The 17,884-nt window shown below is 48.9% G+C and overlaps 1 protein-coding gene across 5 annotated transcripts in view; it reads left to right on the plus strand.

Annotated features, from left to right (window-relative positions):
- PRPF40A (pre-mRNA processing factor 40 homolog A) overlaps nucleotides 1–17,884 on the plus strand; it is a 1,435,679-nt gene that overhangs the window by 388,414 nt on the left and 1,029,381 nt on the right. For all 5 annotated transcript variants that reach the window (XM_069616434.1, XM_069616435.1, XM_069616432.1 and 2 more), the window contains exon 10: nucleotides 8,237–8,261. In XM_069616434.1, coding sequence (XP_069472535.1) covers nucleotides 8,237–8,261 — 25 coding nt within the window. The remainder of the gene's footprint in view (nucleotides 1–8,236; nucleotides 8,262–17,884) is intronic.

A 17,884-nucleotide genomic window follows, 5' to 3' on the forward strand; every position in this document is an offset into this window, starting at 1 on the left:
TTTAGTTTCTAAACTGTCTTTCTCCTATAAACCAATTACAGAGCTCTGGGTCATAGTGCCCCCAGCCAATGACTGCCCTCTACCGAAGCCCCTCCTCAGGCAGCCATCTTTGGATTTTTACCACACGTTCAATTGTCGGGAATCCTTGCGTTTCGCTCTTCGAGCTTTATTTCTTAGCATTTTTGGTAGGAAAACGGTTTTAAGTTCAGTCGAACCTGTGTGCTCAATCGCTAAACCTTCCGATTAACGGGGACTCATTTTTTTGGCATCATTCATCTGCCCTTAGGGGCAGAAATCGTTGAGTGTTCTTCTTTGAAGCTTCCAGATTTCTTCAGGTCTACACAGCGCCGGTTCATGTCAGAGAAGGACTGACTTCCCTCTTCCAGCTGTGCACCAGCTGCGGTTTGCAGAATTTTTATTCATACAACAAGCATTCCCAGTGCCTGTATTGTCTACACCCGGCACATAAAGAAGATTGTGAGATCTGCTGTGGTTTCTCCAAACGCACCATGAAGAATCAACACTGTGGTTTTCCGCTTGGCTCCAGGCCATGGCCTCTATCCCGGGGGCGTCTCCGGGATCTGCATTTTCCAGATCAAGCCAACCTGAGCGGGCTTCCAAATCTTTTGGGGGTGCCCCATCCTTGGGGGCCCAACACAATGCCAAGCACTGCGAGTCCGATTCCACCGGGGTCACTGTTCCTGCAGGTCCTGCAACAGTCGGACGTTTTCATCTCCAGCTGCCCAAGCTGCCCGTAAAGGAGATGGCCAACATTGCGACCTGCCTCTGAAGGCCCAGGTGGTCCAAGCCGAATCATCCCACTCGATTGAGATGGCGGTGGCCTCCCTTTCGATGGCGAAAGGGGCAGACCCCGATCAGGGTTCCCTGGCGACGGCCAGAATCTCTACCGGCCAGGAGAAAGTCTTTGTTCAAGCCGATAGTGAAGACCCCAGAGAAGAGGATGCCAGACCTCAGTCTGAGACCGACCCCTCAGGACTCATAGAAAAGGGGGCAGGGGGCAGAAAAATTCCAGGGCATGGACATTTTGTTATCCAACGAGGAGATATTTTCTGTCCACGATGGGGACGATGGGAACGTCTTAGACGGCCTCCGAAGACTACGACACCGATACCGACGGGGATGATGACATGGGCACTTGGCCCAGTGACCCTTCTCACCAGGTGGCACCAAGATTTGTCACAGGATATCCTCTCAACAATCCACACTTTGGTGTCGGAGATTCAGAGGAAGCTGCTGACGACCCCATCAACTCCTTTGGCACCGCCAGTTGCCCTGTTGACACAGGGACTGCCACTGGCAAAGATACCAGACGCCTCCATTCCAACCATTGCTCACCCCGGCCCCAACGACGACTGATACGTACCATGACGCAGGACTGGGAGACACTGCATCACTGGTAACCAGAGCCTCTCCACTGGATGAGGTGGGATCTTTACATTCCATGATTGCCCGGGCGTCGGACCTCTTCCTGCTCACCCGAGAGGAAAAGGAGGGCTTCCTCTACCAATGCTGGGAGGCGAAGAGGAAGACTATACTGTCAATACAGCTCCTGGCTGGACGTCTGGGATGAGAGGGGTTAGCGTTACTGAAGAATCCTGCTTCAGCTCCGGCTAAGCAAGACCATCTTGATAAAAGGTGCCGGTTGCTGGAGTCTACACCCAAGTGTCTCCTGTCCCACCCGTCGCCATATTCAGAGGTCTTGGTGGCCGCCAGGAAGAAGTCAAGTTCATAGGCCTCTTCATCTGTACCCCCAGATAACAAGGGGAAGACATTGGATTCCTTAGGTAGAAAGGTAATCTACTTGGCGGTGACGACTATGGTGAAAGCAGCCAACGCCTTGGTGATGGTGGCCAGATGCGACCGGGAGCTTTGTTTCAAAATGGCTCCACTCCTGTATTTCCTCCCTGATGACAAACTGAAAGGGTTAAGGTTTTGGAGATCCTCCAGGAAGGCTAGGTGGCGTCGGACCACGCCATCACTGTGGCACTGGACATAGCGGACACAGGCTTCCACCAGATGGGCTAGAAGGTTTGCCGTTGTGGCTGGCTCAAGGCCACCAACTTCAGGCAGGAGGTCCACACAAGGGTTCTGGACATGCCGTTCGTCAGACAACTTGTTCGGGAAGACAGTCTATGAATCCCTCCAGGCCATCAAGGACGACACAGACGGCCCGTGCCTTAGGCACCCTACAGCAACATAGGCTGTATTTCCGTTCCTCAGGAGGAAAGTACAGTAGGTCTTCAAAGGGTTTCGGCGGGGGCTCATCCTCTTACCGCCAGTCCTCCTGCTCCTCGACCCAGGAATACAACAGGGGTCGCTCCAAGACCTTCGGAGGCGTCTGCCGTCGTCAAGGCTCTGAGCGGTGCCTCGACCGCCAAGCAGGACTGAACCGGCCAAGACGTCGTGCCCCCAGTGTTGCACCCTAGTGGGGAGCCGGTTGGCGAACTTACTCAGTGTGTGGGAGACTATCTCCACAAACCGATGGGTGCTGGACGCTTGTGCCCACAGACACACCCTGAAGACAACGAAAGTGTCCTTGAATACCACCAGTGGCCCAACAGGAAAAGCACATCGCTCAGCTGCTGCTTGAGGATCGGGCCATGTTAAAGAAAAGGGCGATAGAGATGGTTCCAAAGCGACTCCGGGCTCCAGAGTTTACTGTTAGGCTATGTTTGTATGCAGTACCCTTTAGGACCACTACACACTACTAGGACTACAGGTGTAAGCAAAACCAACCTTTGGTAGAAGTCTGTACTACACAGTTTTGTGGTAGCGTTGCTGAGCAGCCAGGCTCATCTCAAGAGGGAATGTGAGCTGTAAGGATGTTACACAGAGGTCTATAATTACAAGTATTCAAACCGACTCTTATACACAGTCGGTTATAAAACATTCACTAGGAGGCAATCTACATCAAACAAATATACTTCAGTACTTCACAATATCCCGTTCTGAGGCATTTAAACTACTTTGAAGGAGGAGCAAAATGGCATTCAGAGCATTTGAAGTAGGAGCAAAAAGGCATAAATTAATAAAACTAATATTAGTTACTCTAAAACCGTGCAAATATGAGTTCCTCAGAGGAGTTGATTCAATGCAATAGGTTAGGCCAAAATCGATGGACTAAAGTCTTGTATAGGATAAAGCAGTTCTGGAAGTTAAACCGAAAAGTCTTTGCCAAAGTTCTCAGAAGTAGTTCTTAAAAGAAAGACTCATATGTTGGGTCACAAGCCGACTAGGCCTGCAAGTTGCCAAAGTTTCAAGCACTTTCACAGTGAGGGGTAAGTTCTCTGTTGGGTTTTCACAGTACCTTACAATGAAGAAAAAGATGCAGCTGAAGACGTCTGGCAGTTCATGCAGATCTCGCTGTTCCTGAGCCTGTCGTGGGGACAATAGGGAGGACATCGGTGGACTCCTGCACTGGGACTGGTCAAAAACCTTGCAAAGGCAAATCTTCAATTCCGGTAGCTGTAGTCAAGCACACAAACTGGTGTCCTTCTCCCTGGCTATTCGGTTTCCTGCAGCACTCTGAGGAAAATACAACCAGCTCCGAGAATGGTATCCAGGTGGCTTACGAGTTGATTGGTCCCAACAAAGAGGACTCCGACTCCATCTTGAAAAACATGGCTCTCGCAATTTAACACTACCGGTGTTCATGGTTGGGGAAAAATCATGGTAGTTTTTTTGTAAAACCACTGCCACCAGCCTTTTCGAGAGGAAAGGGTAGCATTTGACTGCTACATGAGTATCTAGACATGGGGGATACCAAGTAACCCGCAATCTATGGTAAGATAGTGTTTTGGGTCTAGGAATTTGGAAAGACTAGTAAAGTCAATTTCACTTTACTTTCTCTGGGAAACAGTTTATCCCAGAGAAGGTATTTAAACATGGGACAGCCTAAAAGGCTTCCCTGTGTCACTGCACTGAGGGTGCTGTGACATAAATGTAAAGATGCCTATGGTGTTGTCTATTCATCTCTGTATCTCTGTATTATACTGTTATGTAATTTATTTGTTGACATACTAATACTAAGATGTTATAAAACTCCATAACCAAAGAACACAAGAGTAAAACACTCATCAAAATACATGAGAATGCGGGGGGGGGGGAGGCTCACACTCCCCAGGTAAAAAAATCATGTCCTCAAAATCCAGCAAAGTTGCTGGGGGTCTCTAAGGTGAAGAGAATTAGCACAATTATGAGAATTCTCCCTAACATTTACTCAAGATACTTTTCATAAAAAGACCGGGGGCTGGAGGCCCATTCTCGACTTACGATTCAACAAGTACATAAATATCAGGATGGTCACGCTACAGCACGTGCTCGGCCAGCTGGAGGAGGCAGACTGTCATTGCATCTAGAGGACGTCACCATACACAAAGGACACTGCAAGTTTCTGCGCTTCATCCTTCAAAACAAGCATTACCAGCTCAAGGCTCTTCCCTTCAGTCTGAAAACAGCGCCCAAAGTCTTCACCAAGTGCCTGGCTCTGGTGGCGGCCCATCTACGACTGTAATGGATCCATGGGTACCCTTACCTGGATGACTGGCTCATCCGGGCCAGATCAAGTGACATCGCAGTCGACCACACGGCAAAGACCGTCGGCCTACTGATGGATCTGGGGTTCTCTGTGAATTATGCAAATTCCTGCTTGACTACATCGCAGGACGCGCTGTTTCTAGATTTCGGACTCGACGGTGTCCTGCCTGGCATCACCATCGGAGAAGCTATTGGCCATCCTAGGCGAAGTGCAACAGATTTTGGCACTGAGGGTTGTCGGTGAAGACCATAAAGTCACTACTCTGCATGATGTTGTCCTGCATATACCTCTGCAGGTTGTGGATGTGCCCTCTACAGCAGTTCCTCAACACCTGTTGGGTCCAGGTGTCCGGAGGCTTCCAGGACAGGATTGCGCTCGACGAGGAGTTCCGTCGAGCGTTAAGGTGGTGGGGCGTGCGCTCCAATATCTCCAGAGGCATGAATATCCAGAGCCCCCCCTGTACCAGGAGATGGTCACTTCTCTGGAAGGATGGGTAGCCCACACCGGACGTCTTCATGCCAGAAGCCTGTGGCTGCTGGAGAAGACTCTACATATCAACGTCCTGGAACTACGAGCGCTGTTTTGGGTTCTCAAGTCATTTCTGCCGTCCCTCAAGGGCAAAGTGGTGAGGATCTGCAAGGACAATACCACCAGTGTTTTACATCCGGAGACAAAGGGCCAGCAGATCTTCAGTGCTCTACAAAGAGGTGCAGGATTTATGGCACTGGGTGGTCGCCAAGGGGAAATTCCTCATTCCTTTTCACCTGGCCAGAGAAAGGAACACAGTTGCTTACTCTCAGCACCGAGCTGCACTCTTGCCATGAGTGAGAGCTTCGGAAGGATCAAGTGGACAACATTTTCCTCAAATGGCAGTCCCCAGATCGATGAGGATCTGCAAGGACAATACCACCAGTGTTTTACATCCGGAGACAAAGGGCCAGCAGATCTTCAGTGCTCTACAAAGAGGTGCAGGATTTATGGCACTGGGTGGTCGCCAAGGGGAAATTCCTCATTCCTTTTCACCTGGCCAGAGAAAGGAACACAGTTGCTTACTCTCAGCACCGAGCTGCACTCTTGCCATGAGTGAGAGCTTCGGAAGGATCAAGTGGACAACATTTTCCTCAAATGGCAGTCCCCAGATCGATCTGTTTGCAGCGACGAACACCAAGTGTCGGAGGTTCGCCAGCAGGTTTCCCCAGCCGGGGGACATGGGCCGGGGGGGGGGGGGAGGGTGTGGGGGGGTTGGTGCGCATACTCATTCCCTTGGGAAGGTCTGATTCTGTGTGCGTTCCCTCCGTTGCTACTGCTACTTCGAGTCATCCGTCAACTCGGATGGTACCGGTGCAGGAGGATCCTCGTCGCACAAGCGCGGCCGAGCAGATCTGGTGCCCGGACCAGCTCAGCATGTCTGCATGTCAGCGTCCCCTCCAGTCAAGCTGCCAGTGGTCGCGGATCTCCTTGCCATTCTACACCACGACCCAGGATCACTGAACCTGAAGGCCTGGCTCCTGCAGCACTAGAGTTTGGTGGTTACGACATTTCGGTAGACTGCAGAGAGGTACTTGCCAAGGCCAGGGCGTCTATGTTGAAATGCTATGGAGACAAATGGAAGCATTTTGTGACTTGGTGCCGGTCCCAGAACATCAACCCTCTGAGGGTCACAGCCCCTCAAGTAGTACCGTATTTGTCATTGGCCAACTCAGGGCTAGCGCACGCCTCCATCATACATCTGGCGGCTATCTCCTGCTATAAGTCTTCGGTCTGGTCACACCGACTAGTGAGAGTCCATCAAGGGACTGTTCTGCTCGTTCCTGCCAGTAAAGGCTCCGGCCGCAGCGTGGGAACTAAACGTGGTACCGTCTATGCTCATGGTGGCCCCCATTTGAAGCGCTGCATTCAGCTCCGCTCAAGTCTCTGTCATGGAAGACCGCTTTCCTCGTGGCACTCACCTTTTCAAGAAGAGTAGGTGAGATCCAGGCCCTGTCCTGCAAGCAGCCTTACTTGACTTAGCACGAGACGAGGGTGGTGCTTCAGACGCACCCCTCCTTCATGCCCATGGTTCAGTCGGAATTGCATCTCAACAAGCCCTTGATGTTGCCCGTTTTATTTCAGATGCCTTTGTTGCCGGCTGAAAGAACTTTGCACTTGCTGCATGTGGCTCGAGGGCTGAAGTTATGTGGCCCGCATGAAGAGTTTCCGGAAAACTTCACAGCGTTTTGTCAACTTTGGTCCTGTGAACCATGGGAAGGCCCTGTCCAAAGCTTCCATTTCCAGGTGGCTCTCCAGCTGTATCCTGCACTGTCACTGGATAGCAACCCGACTGCGCCAGGCCGGCGTAGAGCCCATTCTACCAGTGCGATCGCTGCTACAACAGCGTTCCTGTCTGGTGTGCACCTGCTAGACATTTGCTGGGCTGCTACGTGGAGGCCAACGCACACATTCACGAAATTCTACTGCGTCGACATCGATTCCAGGGAGGAGTCCAGGGTCCAATAAGTGCTGTGCAACCTGTTCACTTGAAAGTGAGGCTGCTGAGGCTGGTGAGGAGGTAAGATTGCTTCTGTTGAGCCTTGCCACCTCCCCTGGTTGTGTAATTATATACACCTATATTTACTTATTCTAACCTAAGGTACTGTGGGTTTAAAGGTTGAACTTTGCTTGAGCTGCTGAGTCATTCCAGTGTGACTGGAGTGCATGAGTAGCTATTTGGTTGTCCACCCATACCTCTTGTCCAGGCTTTTCAGCTGAAGTCCTTTAGCGAGTCCTTCGCAGGTTCCCCCTAACTTGCGTTATATTGATGTGCATCTTGTTCTAGTGACAAAGTATCCTGGGGAACTTTGCTTATTCTGCTGCTTCATAAGACTTTGGCTGCACTCCCACACTGACATTTCGTATAGTTAGGGATTTGAAAAGCGTAGACAGTTAAAATTTGCTACTCTGTAGAGCACATTATTTTCCTTCCAAAAGACTTTATCTGGTGTTATTTTTCTAACTAAATACAATAATCGGTTATCTGTTAAGCAACATGAATGCATGGTAGTACCGATAATACGGTAGAACTGTCATTCGTGTCTAACAATTGTAACTGTGAGCAACTACTAATGAAGTAATCACCTCTGTAAAGTGTTAATTCCTTTCTGTTGGTTAGTGAAATCCGTATTGATCGTCCTTCCTTTTTGAAGTAAGAATAAATGTATATTTTTAATATAACATTTACTGTGTAGGTCTTTCTTTGGACTATTGTACTTGCTGAGTTCAGTGTACTTACCTGCAGCTCACATCTTCCTCCTATGATGAGCCTGGCTGCCCTGCCATTCTACCAAGATCCTTTGCGTAATAAATACTTGTACGAAGAGTTGATTACTTGTATGCCAAGGGATCTTTTTAGAGTCTTGCCTCAAGTGGACTTTAGGAAAATTCCCTTAACAGTCTTGATCGATTCCTACTAATCAAACCAATCCCATTCTTTCATGTCCCAAAGTACCAAGAACATAGTAGTAGTTCTATGTAAAACCCAATAAAATCAAATGTTTTACCTTCTGTATTTTTTATATAGTCCTATGTCTGACATTGATTTCAACTAATGCGATGCGTTAACTTTTGCCTAAAAGCTGTTTTGTATTAAATATAGGTTGGCATCTTGGTGTAGTCTTAATTATTTTTCTTTCTATTTTTCAGCCATGATCAAGGCAGAGGCAAACTGGTATGTATTTTGCTTCATGTAATTTGTTATGTTGTGCATTTGTATAGTTCCTTATGAGTAGATGTGTGCAGCTAGGCCGAATTGATCGATGGGTATAGCTGCATTCTATTTGTTGGTGTAGAGGAGACGTTGCGAATATTGGTATGTGTGTCTGTGCGGATTCTATGGAGACCCCTGTTCATGATTTCCTTAGTGTTCGCTGACTGTCTATTCTGGAGGAGCAGTGGTTCTCAGAGAATTTCTTGTCCGATTCCTTGCCTGCTTCAGACTACTTTCGCATGGGTGGGACAGTCAGTCGGTTTCAGAAGCTTGGTCATACGATGCCGGGGTGCCCATTCCCCGGGGTCCCAGGTAATGGTTTACGGAATGTGGATGGCATTCCCCTCAGTCTATGGTCTGTATTGTGGTGCATCCATGTTTTTCTGAGAGCTGCAAGCGCTAAAGAGCTCTTCCGATCGGAGGATGCAGTCCATACCTGCAGGAGACTAGAGCAAGTATAACCAAGCGTAGTTGATACTACGCTCCCGGCGAAGGAGTTCATTGCATCAGTTCCCAGGCAGATCAGGGCAACCTGGTTTAATCAGAGACCACCTTATATGCCCAATGGATGAGGTGATCTGGCCGAGTCATTGTTTGAACGTCTCCAGCATGGGGTCTGGCATGGATTCACATGCTCATGAATATTCCCTGTCAGGCTAGGAGTCTTCGGTAAAACAAAATTTGACTTTCACTTTAAAACTATGGGCCTGATCCATGGAACGTTTTCCTATGGGATTGCGCCATTATAAAACACTTCCATGAATAGGGCCCTTTTTTCTCGTCTAAACCAATCATTGTACTCTGGGTCTCACTGCCCCATCCATTGTCGGCCTTCTCTCCATTGCCATTACGCTCCAGGTATCCTCCCATGCATCTCCAGTAGGAGGACGAATTTCAAACTTCATCCAGCCATGGGAGGGTATTACCTCAGACAGATGGAAGCTGTCAACTGTAGCAGGGACCTCGCGACCATCCCCCGAGACAAAAGGTACACTCTGAAGAACATCAACGGATTCTTCTACAGGAAATTACAGAGATTCTATTAAAGGACGCCATAGAAGTGGTCCCAGGTAAACGCGGGCATATATTCAACTTACTTCCTTGTGCCCAAAAAAGATCTAACAATGCACCCTGTATTAGATTTAAGGCCTGCAAACAGGTATGTCAAGCCACAAAAGTTCCGCATGACCACGCTATAAGAAGTAATCCCGCTTCTAAAAAAGGAATACATGGCAACACTGGATATGAAAGATGCCTATTTTCATATTCCAATGTTTCCTGCACACAGAAGGTTCTTGCGTTTCAAATTAGCGAACCAGCAATACCAATTCAAGGTGCTGCCCTTCAGAATAGCCTTGGCTCCAAGGTTATTCACCAAGGTACTGGCAGTGGTGGCAGCGCACCTGCGCAGGGATGCAATCCCAGTGTAAACTTAGTTGGACGACTGGCTCATAACAGGGGAATCGCCTCTGATTTGCAGACAAAACATTGAAAAAACAATCAACCTCCCCTTTCAATTGGGCTTCTCGATCAATGAGAAAAAATGAAGTCTGGTGCCCAGCACCTCCAAACAGTTCTTAGGAGCTATCCTAAATACAGAGGAAGGGTTAGTCTTTCCCTCAGAAGAGAGTAAAGAACTTGTTACTGCAAATACCACACTATCAGGCCGGCCACCTGATAAGGGTACGCAAAGCAATGCATTTAATAGGATTGATGGCATCTTGCAATTACCTGGTTCCCCACACGCGCCTGCGTCCCATACAGGAGTGGTTTGTGAAACAATGGTCTCAGGCAAGTGGCCAGTGGGACAATCTAGTGGTCGTTTCGCCGACACTGGTAAAAAATCTTCACTGGTGGACAAGAGAGAATCTGACCAAGGTGAACCCTTCTACGATCTACAGATGCAAGCAGTGGTCACAGCAGATGCCTCACTAGCTGGGTGGGGGGCGCACTACCTGCACCACACAGCTCAGAGTCTGTTGTCTCACTCCACTGCGCAGAACCACATCAACGTGCTGTAACTCCTAGCAGTGTTCATAGCCCTCCAAGCATTCCAACCCCATTTAACAAGTCTGTTGGTGCAGATCCTAACAGACAGCACCACAGCAATGTTTTATATCAAAAAACAGGGGGGGGGGTTTGGGGACACGTTCTCCAAATCTATCCAGACTTGCACAGAACATCTGGAAATGGGCACTCAGACGGAAGATGTTCCTGGCATCCCAACATGTTCCAGGGGAACTCAACGCTCTAGCAGACTCGCTGAGCAGAGACCCGCTGCCAGAAGAACACGAGTGGCGTCTACACGAAGTGGTCTTAGAACACCTTCTCCATGTGGGGTTTTCCAACTATAGACCTATTCGCCACAAATGAAAATCGTCAATGCCCAGACTTCGCGTCCAGGTTCCTCCAACCAGGCTCCAAGGGGAACGCCCTATGGATGAATTGGTCAGGGATGTTTGCCTATGCTTTTCCACCAACCCCACTGGTGAGGAAGGTGGTGAACAAGATCCACAGGGAACAGATGACGCTCATCCTAGTTGCTCCTATGTGGGCGAGACAACCATGGTTTCCACACCTACGCAAGTTGGCAGTGTGCGATCCAATCAAACTCCCGTGCCAGTACGACCTAGTCTCCCAGCATGAGGGGCTAACCGTGCATCCTCAGCCCAACTCAATGAACTTAGCAGCATGGCTCCTGAAGTCAGAGTTCGGACATCTCAATTTACCCCAGAGATGTATGGATATCTTGAAAGAGTCAAGAAAACCTAACACAAGGCACTGTTACTATGATAAATGGAAACTATTCGTTATTTGGTGCCAGAATAAGCAAATCAACCCAGTTGATTGTACTCCTTCTAATGTCACCTATATGCTCCACCTATTGGATGCGGGGTTAGTGTTCAACTCACTAAAAGTGCACCTGGCCTACATCAGCCTACACCACTTCCCATAACAAGGTGTCATGGTGGAATGTGCCAGTGGTCAAGGCATTTATGGAAGGGATAAAGAGACTCCACCCTCCAATTTCTAACCCACTACCAGGTTGGGACCTTCATGTGGTACTTGCTAAGCTCATAGGGCCCCCCCCTCCTATAGCCCATGCACAAATCTAGTCTCAACATTTGACTTATAAAACTGCCTTCTTAGTAGCCATCACCTCCTAAGAAGAGTCAGTGAAATCCAAGCTCTGTCAGTGCAGGATCCTTTCTTTACAATACATGAGGACAAACTGGTTTTATGAAATCACCCTAGGTTCTCACCTAAGTTCATTTCTAAATTCCACGTTAACCACTCTATTGAGCTACCGGCTTTCTTCCAAGAACCCAAGAGCTCTGCTGAGGTGAAACTCCACACACTAGATGTGAGGAGGGCGGTCCTCTACTATGTAGACAAGACCTCTAAGAAAGACACATTAGCTGTTTGTCGCCATAGCGCCAGGCAGAGAAGGAGATGGTGTCTCTAAGAACGCCATCTCAAGGTCGATAGTCAGATGTATCCAACTGTGCTCTTCCCTTTCAAATAAGACACTGACTTTTACGCCCAGGACTCACTCCACAAGAGCTACTGGAGCCACGCTGGCTTTCATTGCGAATGTTCCTTTAGACAGTATTTGCAAAGCAGCTACATGGAGCCCTATACGTACTTTTACTCAGCACTACTGCATTGACACCCATTCCAAGACAGATATACAAGTTGGACAAGCGGTTCTAAGACACTTATTCGCCCATGAACCTTCTCACGTCCCACCTCCTCCTCCTTCCACTGCTCGCTAATCTATGCACAGCATGTGATCTAAGCAGATTTCACAAGCCTCAGAAGGGATACATTACTCACCGTAATCGTATTTCTGATGCTTGTATCTGCTTGGATTCACATGTGACCCACCCTTCCTCCCCTCGGAAAGAAGGCGCATGGATGCTTCTGAGCTTGTCTGATAGTATCTGCTTGGATATAGCTGTACTCACGCTACACCATGTTAGAAGAAAACACATCTGAGGGACCTCAACGCATGAGGGATCATGGGTACAACGGAAGTCACACTGGGGGGGTTGGGGGAGGGGGGCGGGGGTTAAGGAGGGGATAGTATTACGGGCATGCCCTGTCGACGTCCCTTTTCGAGTTTCGAAAACAACTGTAATACTCTGCAGCTTCCACTAGATGGTGGGCTATGCACATCATGTGAATCTAAGCAGGTACAAGCATCATTAATACAATTACGGTGAGTAATGTATCCCATATATCTCGCGCTCTCTCTCTCCCCCTCTCCCGAGGATTGTGGAATCTGCTTAGATCACATGCTGTGCATAGGCCGACATCTACTGGAAGCTACAGAGTATTAGTTTCTTTTTCGAAACTCGAAGGGGCATCGAACCAGGGCGTGCCAGTAATACTATCCCTAGTGCGACATCCCCTGTACCCATGATCCCTCACACGCGTAGGACCCTCGGATTGTTTTTTTCCTCCATACTAGTCGGACTCATGTTGCGGAGTTCCCTCGGCTTTAGCAGTTTATACTTCTAATTACTAAACTTCCCAGTTTACTTCCACCCTATGCCGAATATCGACGCTGATGAAGATCGAGGAAACCAGCCGTCGAGGACTGCCACGACGGACTTCGAGCCTTGGAAGGCCTCTGCCCTGTACAGTAGGGAGAGTGGGGGTTTGTCATACAGGCTTCTTTCTACCTTTTTTCCTACATATACCCTCCCGCTGCCATTTCATAACATGTGGAGAGTACTCTATTTAAGTTCTGCCCAAAGTGTAACAGGAAGTTTCCCTGGGTAGACCAACACAATACGTGCAATCTGTCTCTCACCATCCCGAGGCTACCTGTCGAGCTTGCAAGCTCTTCAAGCCAAAAACCCTTAAAGACCGCTCAACTAAACGCTGGGCCCACTACGCCAGGCAGCTAGCGGCCATGGAAGTGGAGGGCACATTCAGCGATGGCAGCAACGCCGCCAAATCGGACGGTAAGGGCGGGCAGGCCCGCGACCCCAAAGGACTGGCCAGCGACCACGTTGTGGGGACAACACCCGACGGCAAGAGCGCTACACTTACTACCTCCACTAAGCACATCAGCCCCGGCCGCGACTAGATACGCGTGTCGAGTGATCGGCAACTGAAGAGACACCAAGAGAGTGGTCCAACGAATCTGTGTCCTCTGGGTGTTGTTCACCTCATGACCAAGGCCAACTGTCTTCGGTTGACAAGGGTGTCACACCATCAATAGTCCGTGAGGCCCAATCGTCTGACAATTCCGCTCTCTATCCTACACAGCCAAGACACATAGCGTCTACACCCGAGATTCGACGTCCTTCCTCGAATACCACATTCGAATCTCGACGCAAGGTGTCAAATCCCTGGGAGGCCCCAAAAAAAAAAAAAAAAAAAATGCTGGGAAACGCTCCTAGTTATGGGAAGCAGGATAAACAACTTAGTCATCTTCAGAACACCATGTTCATAAGGAGAAGCAGAAAGACCTTCAATATATAGGGAAGTCCAAGGTATCAGATCCTACCACTAAAATTAAACTAAATCCTCCCACTGCTCATGATATGGGCACTGATGAGTAACCAGAACATGTTGTTGTGATTCCTAGCTCTAAATGCTGGTCCTCAGCTGATATTGATAGGGTAATGAGAAGGATGCCATTCATGACTGACTTCTATGAAAAGGACCCTAATTATTTTCATAGTTACTCCAACACCCCTGCTACCTCTGCCCCCTCGGGGTCTAAGGCAATACCTAGTTCCTCTCAGCCCCCTGCTAAGAAACTCTGTTCTGACGCTCCAACTCAAGGCCTGGTGAGACTCCTTTAGGGTCGATGGTTACCACCCTGATTCATATTGTGATGATACTGAAACACAATTAGTGGATGACCAGCCAGGGGTCTCTTATTATGGGGATGACGAGGAGCAGGAGGAGGCTGAAGCCTACAATCTTGACTCCCCGATCCCTAAAGATCTCCAGTACATAACTCCCCTGTTGATCATCAACCTCTCCTCAATGAGAACCTGGCTAAGGCAGCTGCAAATTTTCATATCGACACACGGGGTCAAAGAAGACATGGATTTTGCTGAAGAAATCCTAGGAGACAAGGGAGCCATTACCCAGGCTATCCTATCCCTCTGTTAAATTCCATTCAGTGTAGGATTGATCCCTCGCTAGTAACTCCTAATTTCACTCGAGCGGTTAACCTGCGAGTCGAGAAACTGTTCCGGGCCGCACCCTCCGATCCCCTGTACATTAGGGGCCAATTAAAACCAGATTCCCTGGTTAGTAACGACCACCTGAAAAAGGGAAGGTACACCGCTTGCTACTTCGGAAGCACCTCCTGATAAGGAGAGTAAGAGACTGTACGCTTTGGGTAGAAAGGTTGCCTCCACGTCTGCCTATTGCGCACGGACCGCCAACAGTGCCACCCTTTTGGCAAGCTACAATTGCCATCAATATGAAGAGGTATCCGCTTTGGTATCCTCCGCACCCGAACCCTTAAAGAGTCAGCTGGCTCAAATAGCAGCAGATGGAAGATCTGTATCAGGCTGCATGCTAAAGACAAACTTAGATGCTGCAGATAATGCTGGAAGGTTAATCGCCGATGGCACTGTGATTAAGCGTCATGCTTGTATTCATACCTGAAACCCAAGCAACCCTTATAGATATGCCCATAGAGCCGAACGTCCTATTCGGCAAGGCAGTGGAGGAAGCTTTAAAGACGGCAAAGGATGTGTACGAGACCCTAAAATCTTAGTCAACTCACTAATAAATCCTCTGGACAGAGGGGAAACAACAATTTGTCGCTTTCGGGGCCAAGGTTCCCAAAGGGGTTCAAACTATTACCAGAATTGGGGAACCTCATGGGGGTAACAATCAGTCACAGGCCTCACACGGCTTCCCCAGAGGGCAGCGCAGGGGACGCACTAGGGGTAGTGGCAGCCCCGCCAGAGGTGGTACGCCACCCAACAGTGACATTCCGCTTCACGTCCCCTCCCATGCATTCCCAGTAGAGGGGGCACATTTCCACCTTCATCCACGCTTGGGAAGGGATCACTTTGGACAGATGGGTGCTGTCCAGTGTCCGGAGGATACTGCATAGAGTTGCTAGGGTGCCCCCACAACATCCTCCGTGACAAAATACGCTCGCTGGAACACCAGAAGATCCTCCTCGGAGATTGCTGTTCTGCTAGCAAAGGACGCCATACAAGTTGTTCCAGTCAACCAGGTAAACAGGGGTATTTATGCAACCTACTTCCTTGTGCCAAAAAAAATCTGACAATGCGCCCAGTATTAGATTTGCGCCCTACAAACAAGTATGTGAAGCCACAAAAATTCTGCATGACTACACTACAAGAGGTTATCCCCCTACTAAAAAAGGGGATTACATGGCAACATTGGATATGGAAGATGCTTATTTTCACATTCCAATGTTCCCAGCGGACAGATTCTTCTTGCGTTTCAAAATACAGTCCGCACTAACATTTCAAGGTGTTGCCCTTCGGAATAGCCTCGGCTCCAAGGGTATTCACCAAGGTACTGGCGGCGGTCGTGCACCTACGCAGGGAGGCAATCCCTGTGTACCCTTACCTGGACGATTGGCACATTACAGGGTATTTCCCCCCCCCCCTAATTTGCAGACTAAACATCCAAAGAACAATCAACCTCTTCCAATTGGGCTTCTCAATCAACAAGAAAGTCAACCTTGGTGCCAAACACCTCGAACCAGTTCTTAGGAGCTGTCCTAGATACCCAAGAGGGGTTGGCCTTTCCATCAGAGGAAAGAATTCAAAATTTGTAGCTGCAAATTCCTTAGTCCGGTCGCCAAATAAGGGTGTGCAAAGCTAGGAGTCTGCTAAGCATGGTGGCATCTTGCATTTAGCTGGTTCCCCACGCGCGCCTGCGGCCCATGCAGGAATGGTTGGCGAAACAGTGGCCTCAAGCAAGTGGTCAGTGGGATGATCTAGTGGTCGTTTCGCCAACACTAGTACAGAGTCTACGCTGGTGGACAAGAGCAAATCTAACAAAGGGGAAACCCTTCTACGATCCAGAGGTACAAGCCGTAGTCAAAACAGACGCCTCTCTGGCAGGGTGGCGAGCTCACAAACTTCACCACACAGCTCAGGGTCTCTGGTCTCACACAGTGGCTCAGAACCACACAAATCTGCAAGAATGTCTACCAGTCTTCAGAGCACTTTGTGCATTCAAACCCCTCCTATCCAACGAGTCAGTGCAGATCCTAACAGACAGCACAACTGCAATGTTTTAGTTAAACAAACAAGAGGGCTCTCGCTCTCCCAATCTGTCCAAGCTTGCCCAGAAAAATTGGAAATGGGCACTCAGACGGAAGCTTTACCTGTCATCCCAACATGTTCCTGGGGAACTCGACTCACTAGCAGATGCTCTGAGCATTGATCCCCTCCCATAGGAACGCGAGTGGCGACTACACCAAGAGGTCGTAGGAGACCTTCTCTCAGTGGGGTTTCCCCACTATATACTTATTCGCCACAAAAAAAACAGGCAATGCACAAACTTTGCATCCAGGTTCCCCCAGCCAGGCTCCAAGGGGAACACTCTATGGATGAATTGGTCAGGGATATTTGCCTACACTTTTGCACCAACCCCGCTGATGAGGAAGGTGGTGAACAAGATCCACAGGGAACCGATGACCCTCATCCTGGTTGCTCCTATGTGGGCGGGACAACCATGGTATCCACACCTACGCAAGCTTGCGGTGTGCGAACCCCCACCTCCCCCCCCATCAAGCTCCTGTGCTGGTACAACCTACTCTCCCAGCACGAGGGGCTAACAGTGCATCCTCAACCCAATGCGAACTTGGCAGCATGGCTCCTGAAGTCAGAGTTCGGACATCTCAGTTTACCTCAAAGATGTATGGATATCTTGAAGGAGTCAAGAAAACCAAACACGAGGCACTTACTTTGATAAATGGAAACGATTCGTAATTTGGTGCCAGAATAAGCAAATCAGCCTTGTTCATTGTACTTCTAGTGTGATCACCTATATGCTCCACCTACTGGATGCAGGGCTAGTGTTTAACTCACTTAAAGTGCACCTGGCAGCTTTATCAGCCTACATCACTTCCCATAACAAGATGTAATGGTGGAAGGTGCCAGTTGTCAAAGCATTTATGGAAGGGGTAAAAAGACTCCACCCTCCCAATTTCTAACCCGCCACCAGGTTGGGACCTTAATGTGGTACTTGCTAAGCTCATGGGACCTCCCTTTCAGCCCATGCACAAGTGTAGTCTGTTAGGGAGAATTCTCTTAAAAGGCTAATTTCCCTTACCTATAGAGTCCCTCAGCAGATTTGCTGGATTTCCAGGGTTTATTTTTTTTACTCCTGATAAGAGCGAGACTCTTTTTCCCACTCTTAGGCATATGTATGTTGTGTTTCAGGCTATTTTTGTGCTCATGCGCTATGGAGTTTTTCCTCACTTCATGGGTATCATCTTTTTACATGTGTTACACGGCACCTTCAGTGCAGTAACACGGATGTCAGTGACCCCCAAACATAGACGCCGTACCCTGGGACTGACTAATGTTTCCCAAGATTTTGCCTGATCTTTA

The sequence above is a fragment of the Ambystoma mexicanum genome, chromosome 9 (assembly GCF_040938575.1).
Source record: "Ambystoma mexicanum isolate Mex_15411 chromosome 9, UKY_AmexF1_1, whole genome shotgun sequence".
Taxonomy (NCBI): Eukaryota; Metazoa; Chordata; class Amphibia; order Caudata; family Ambystomatidae; genus Ambystoma; species Ambystoma mexicanum.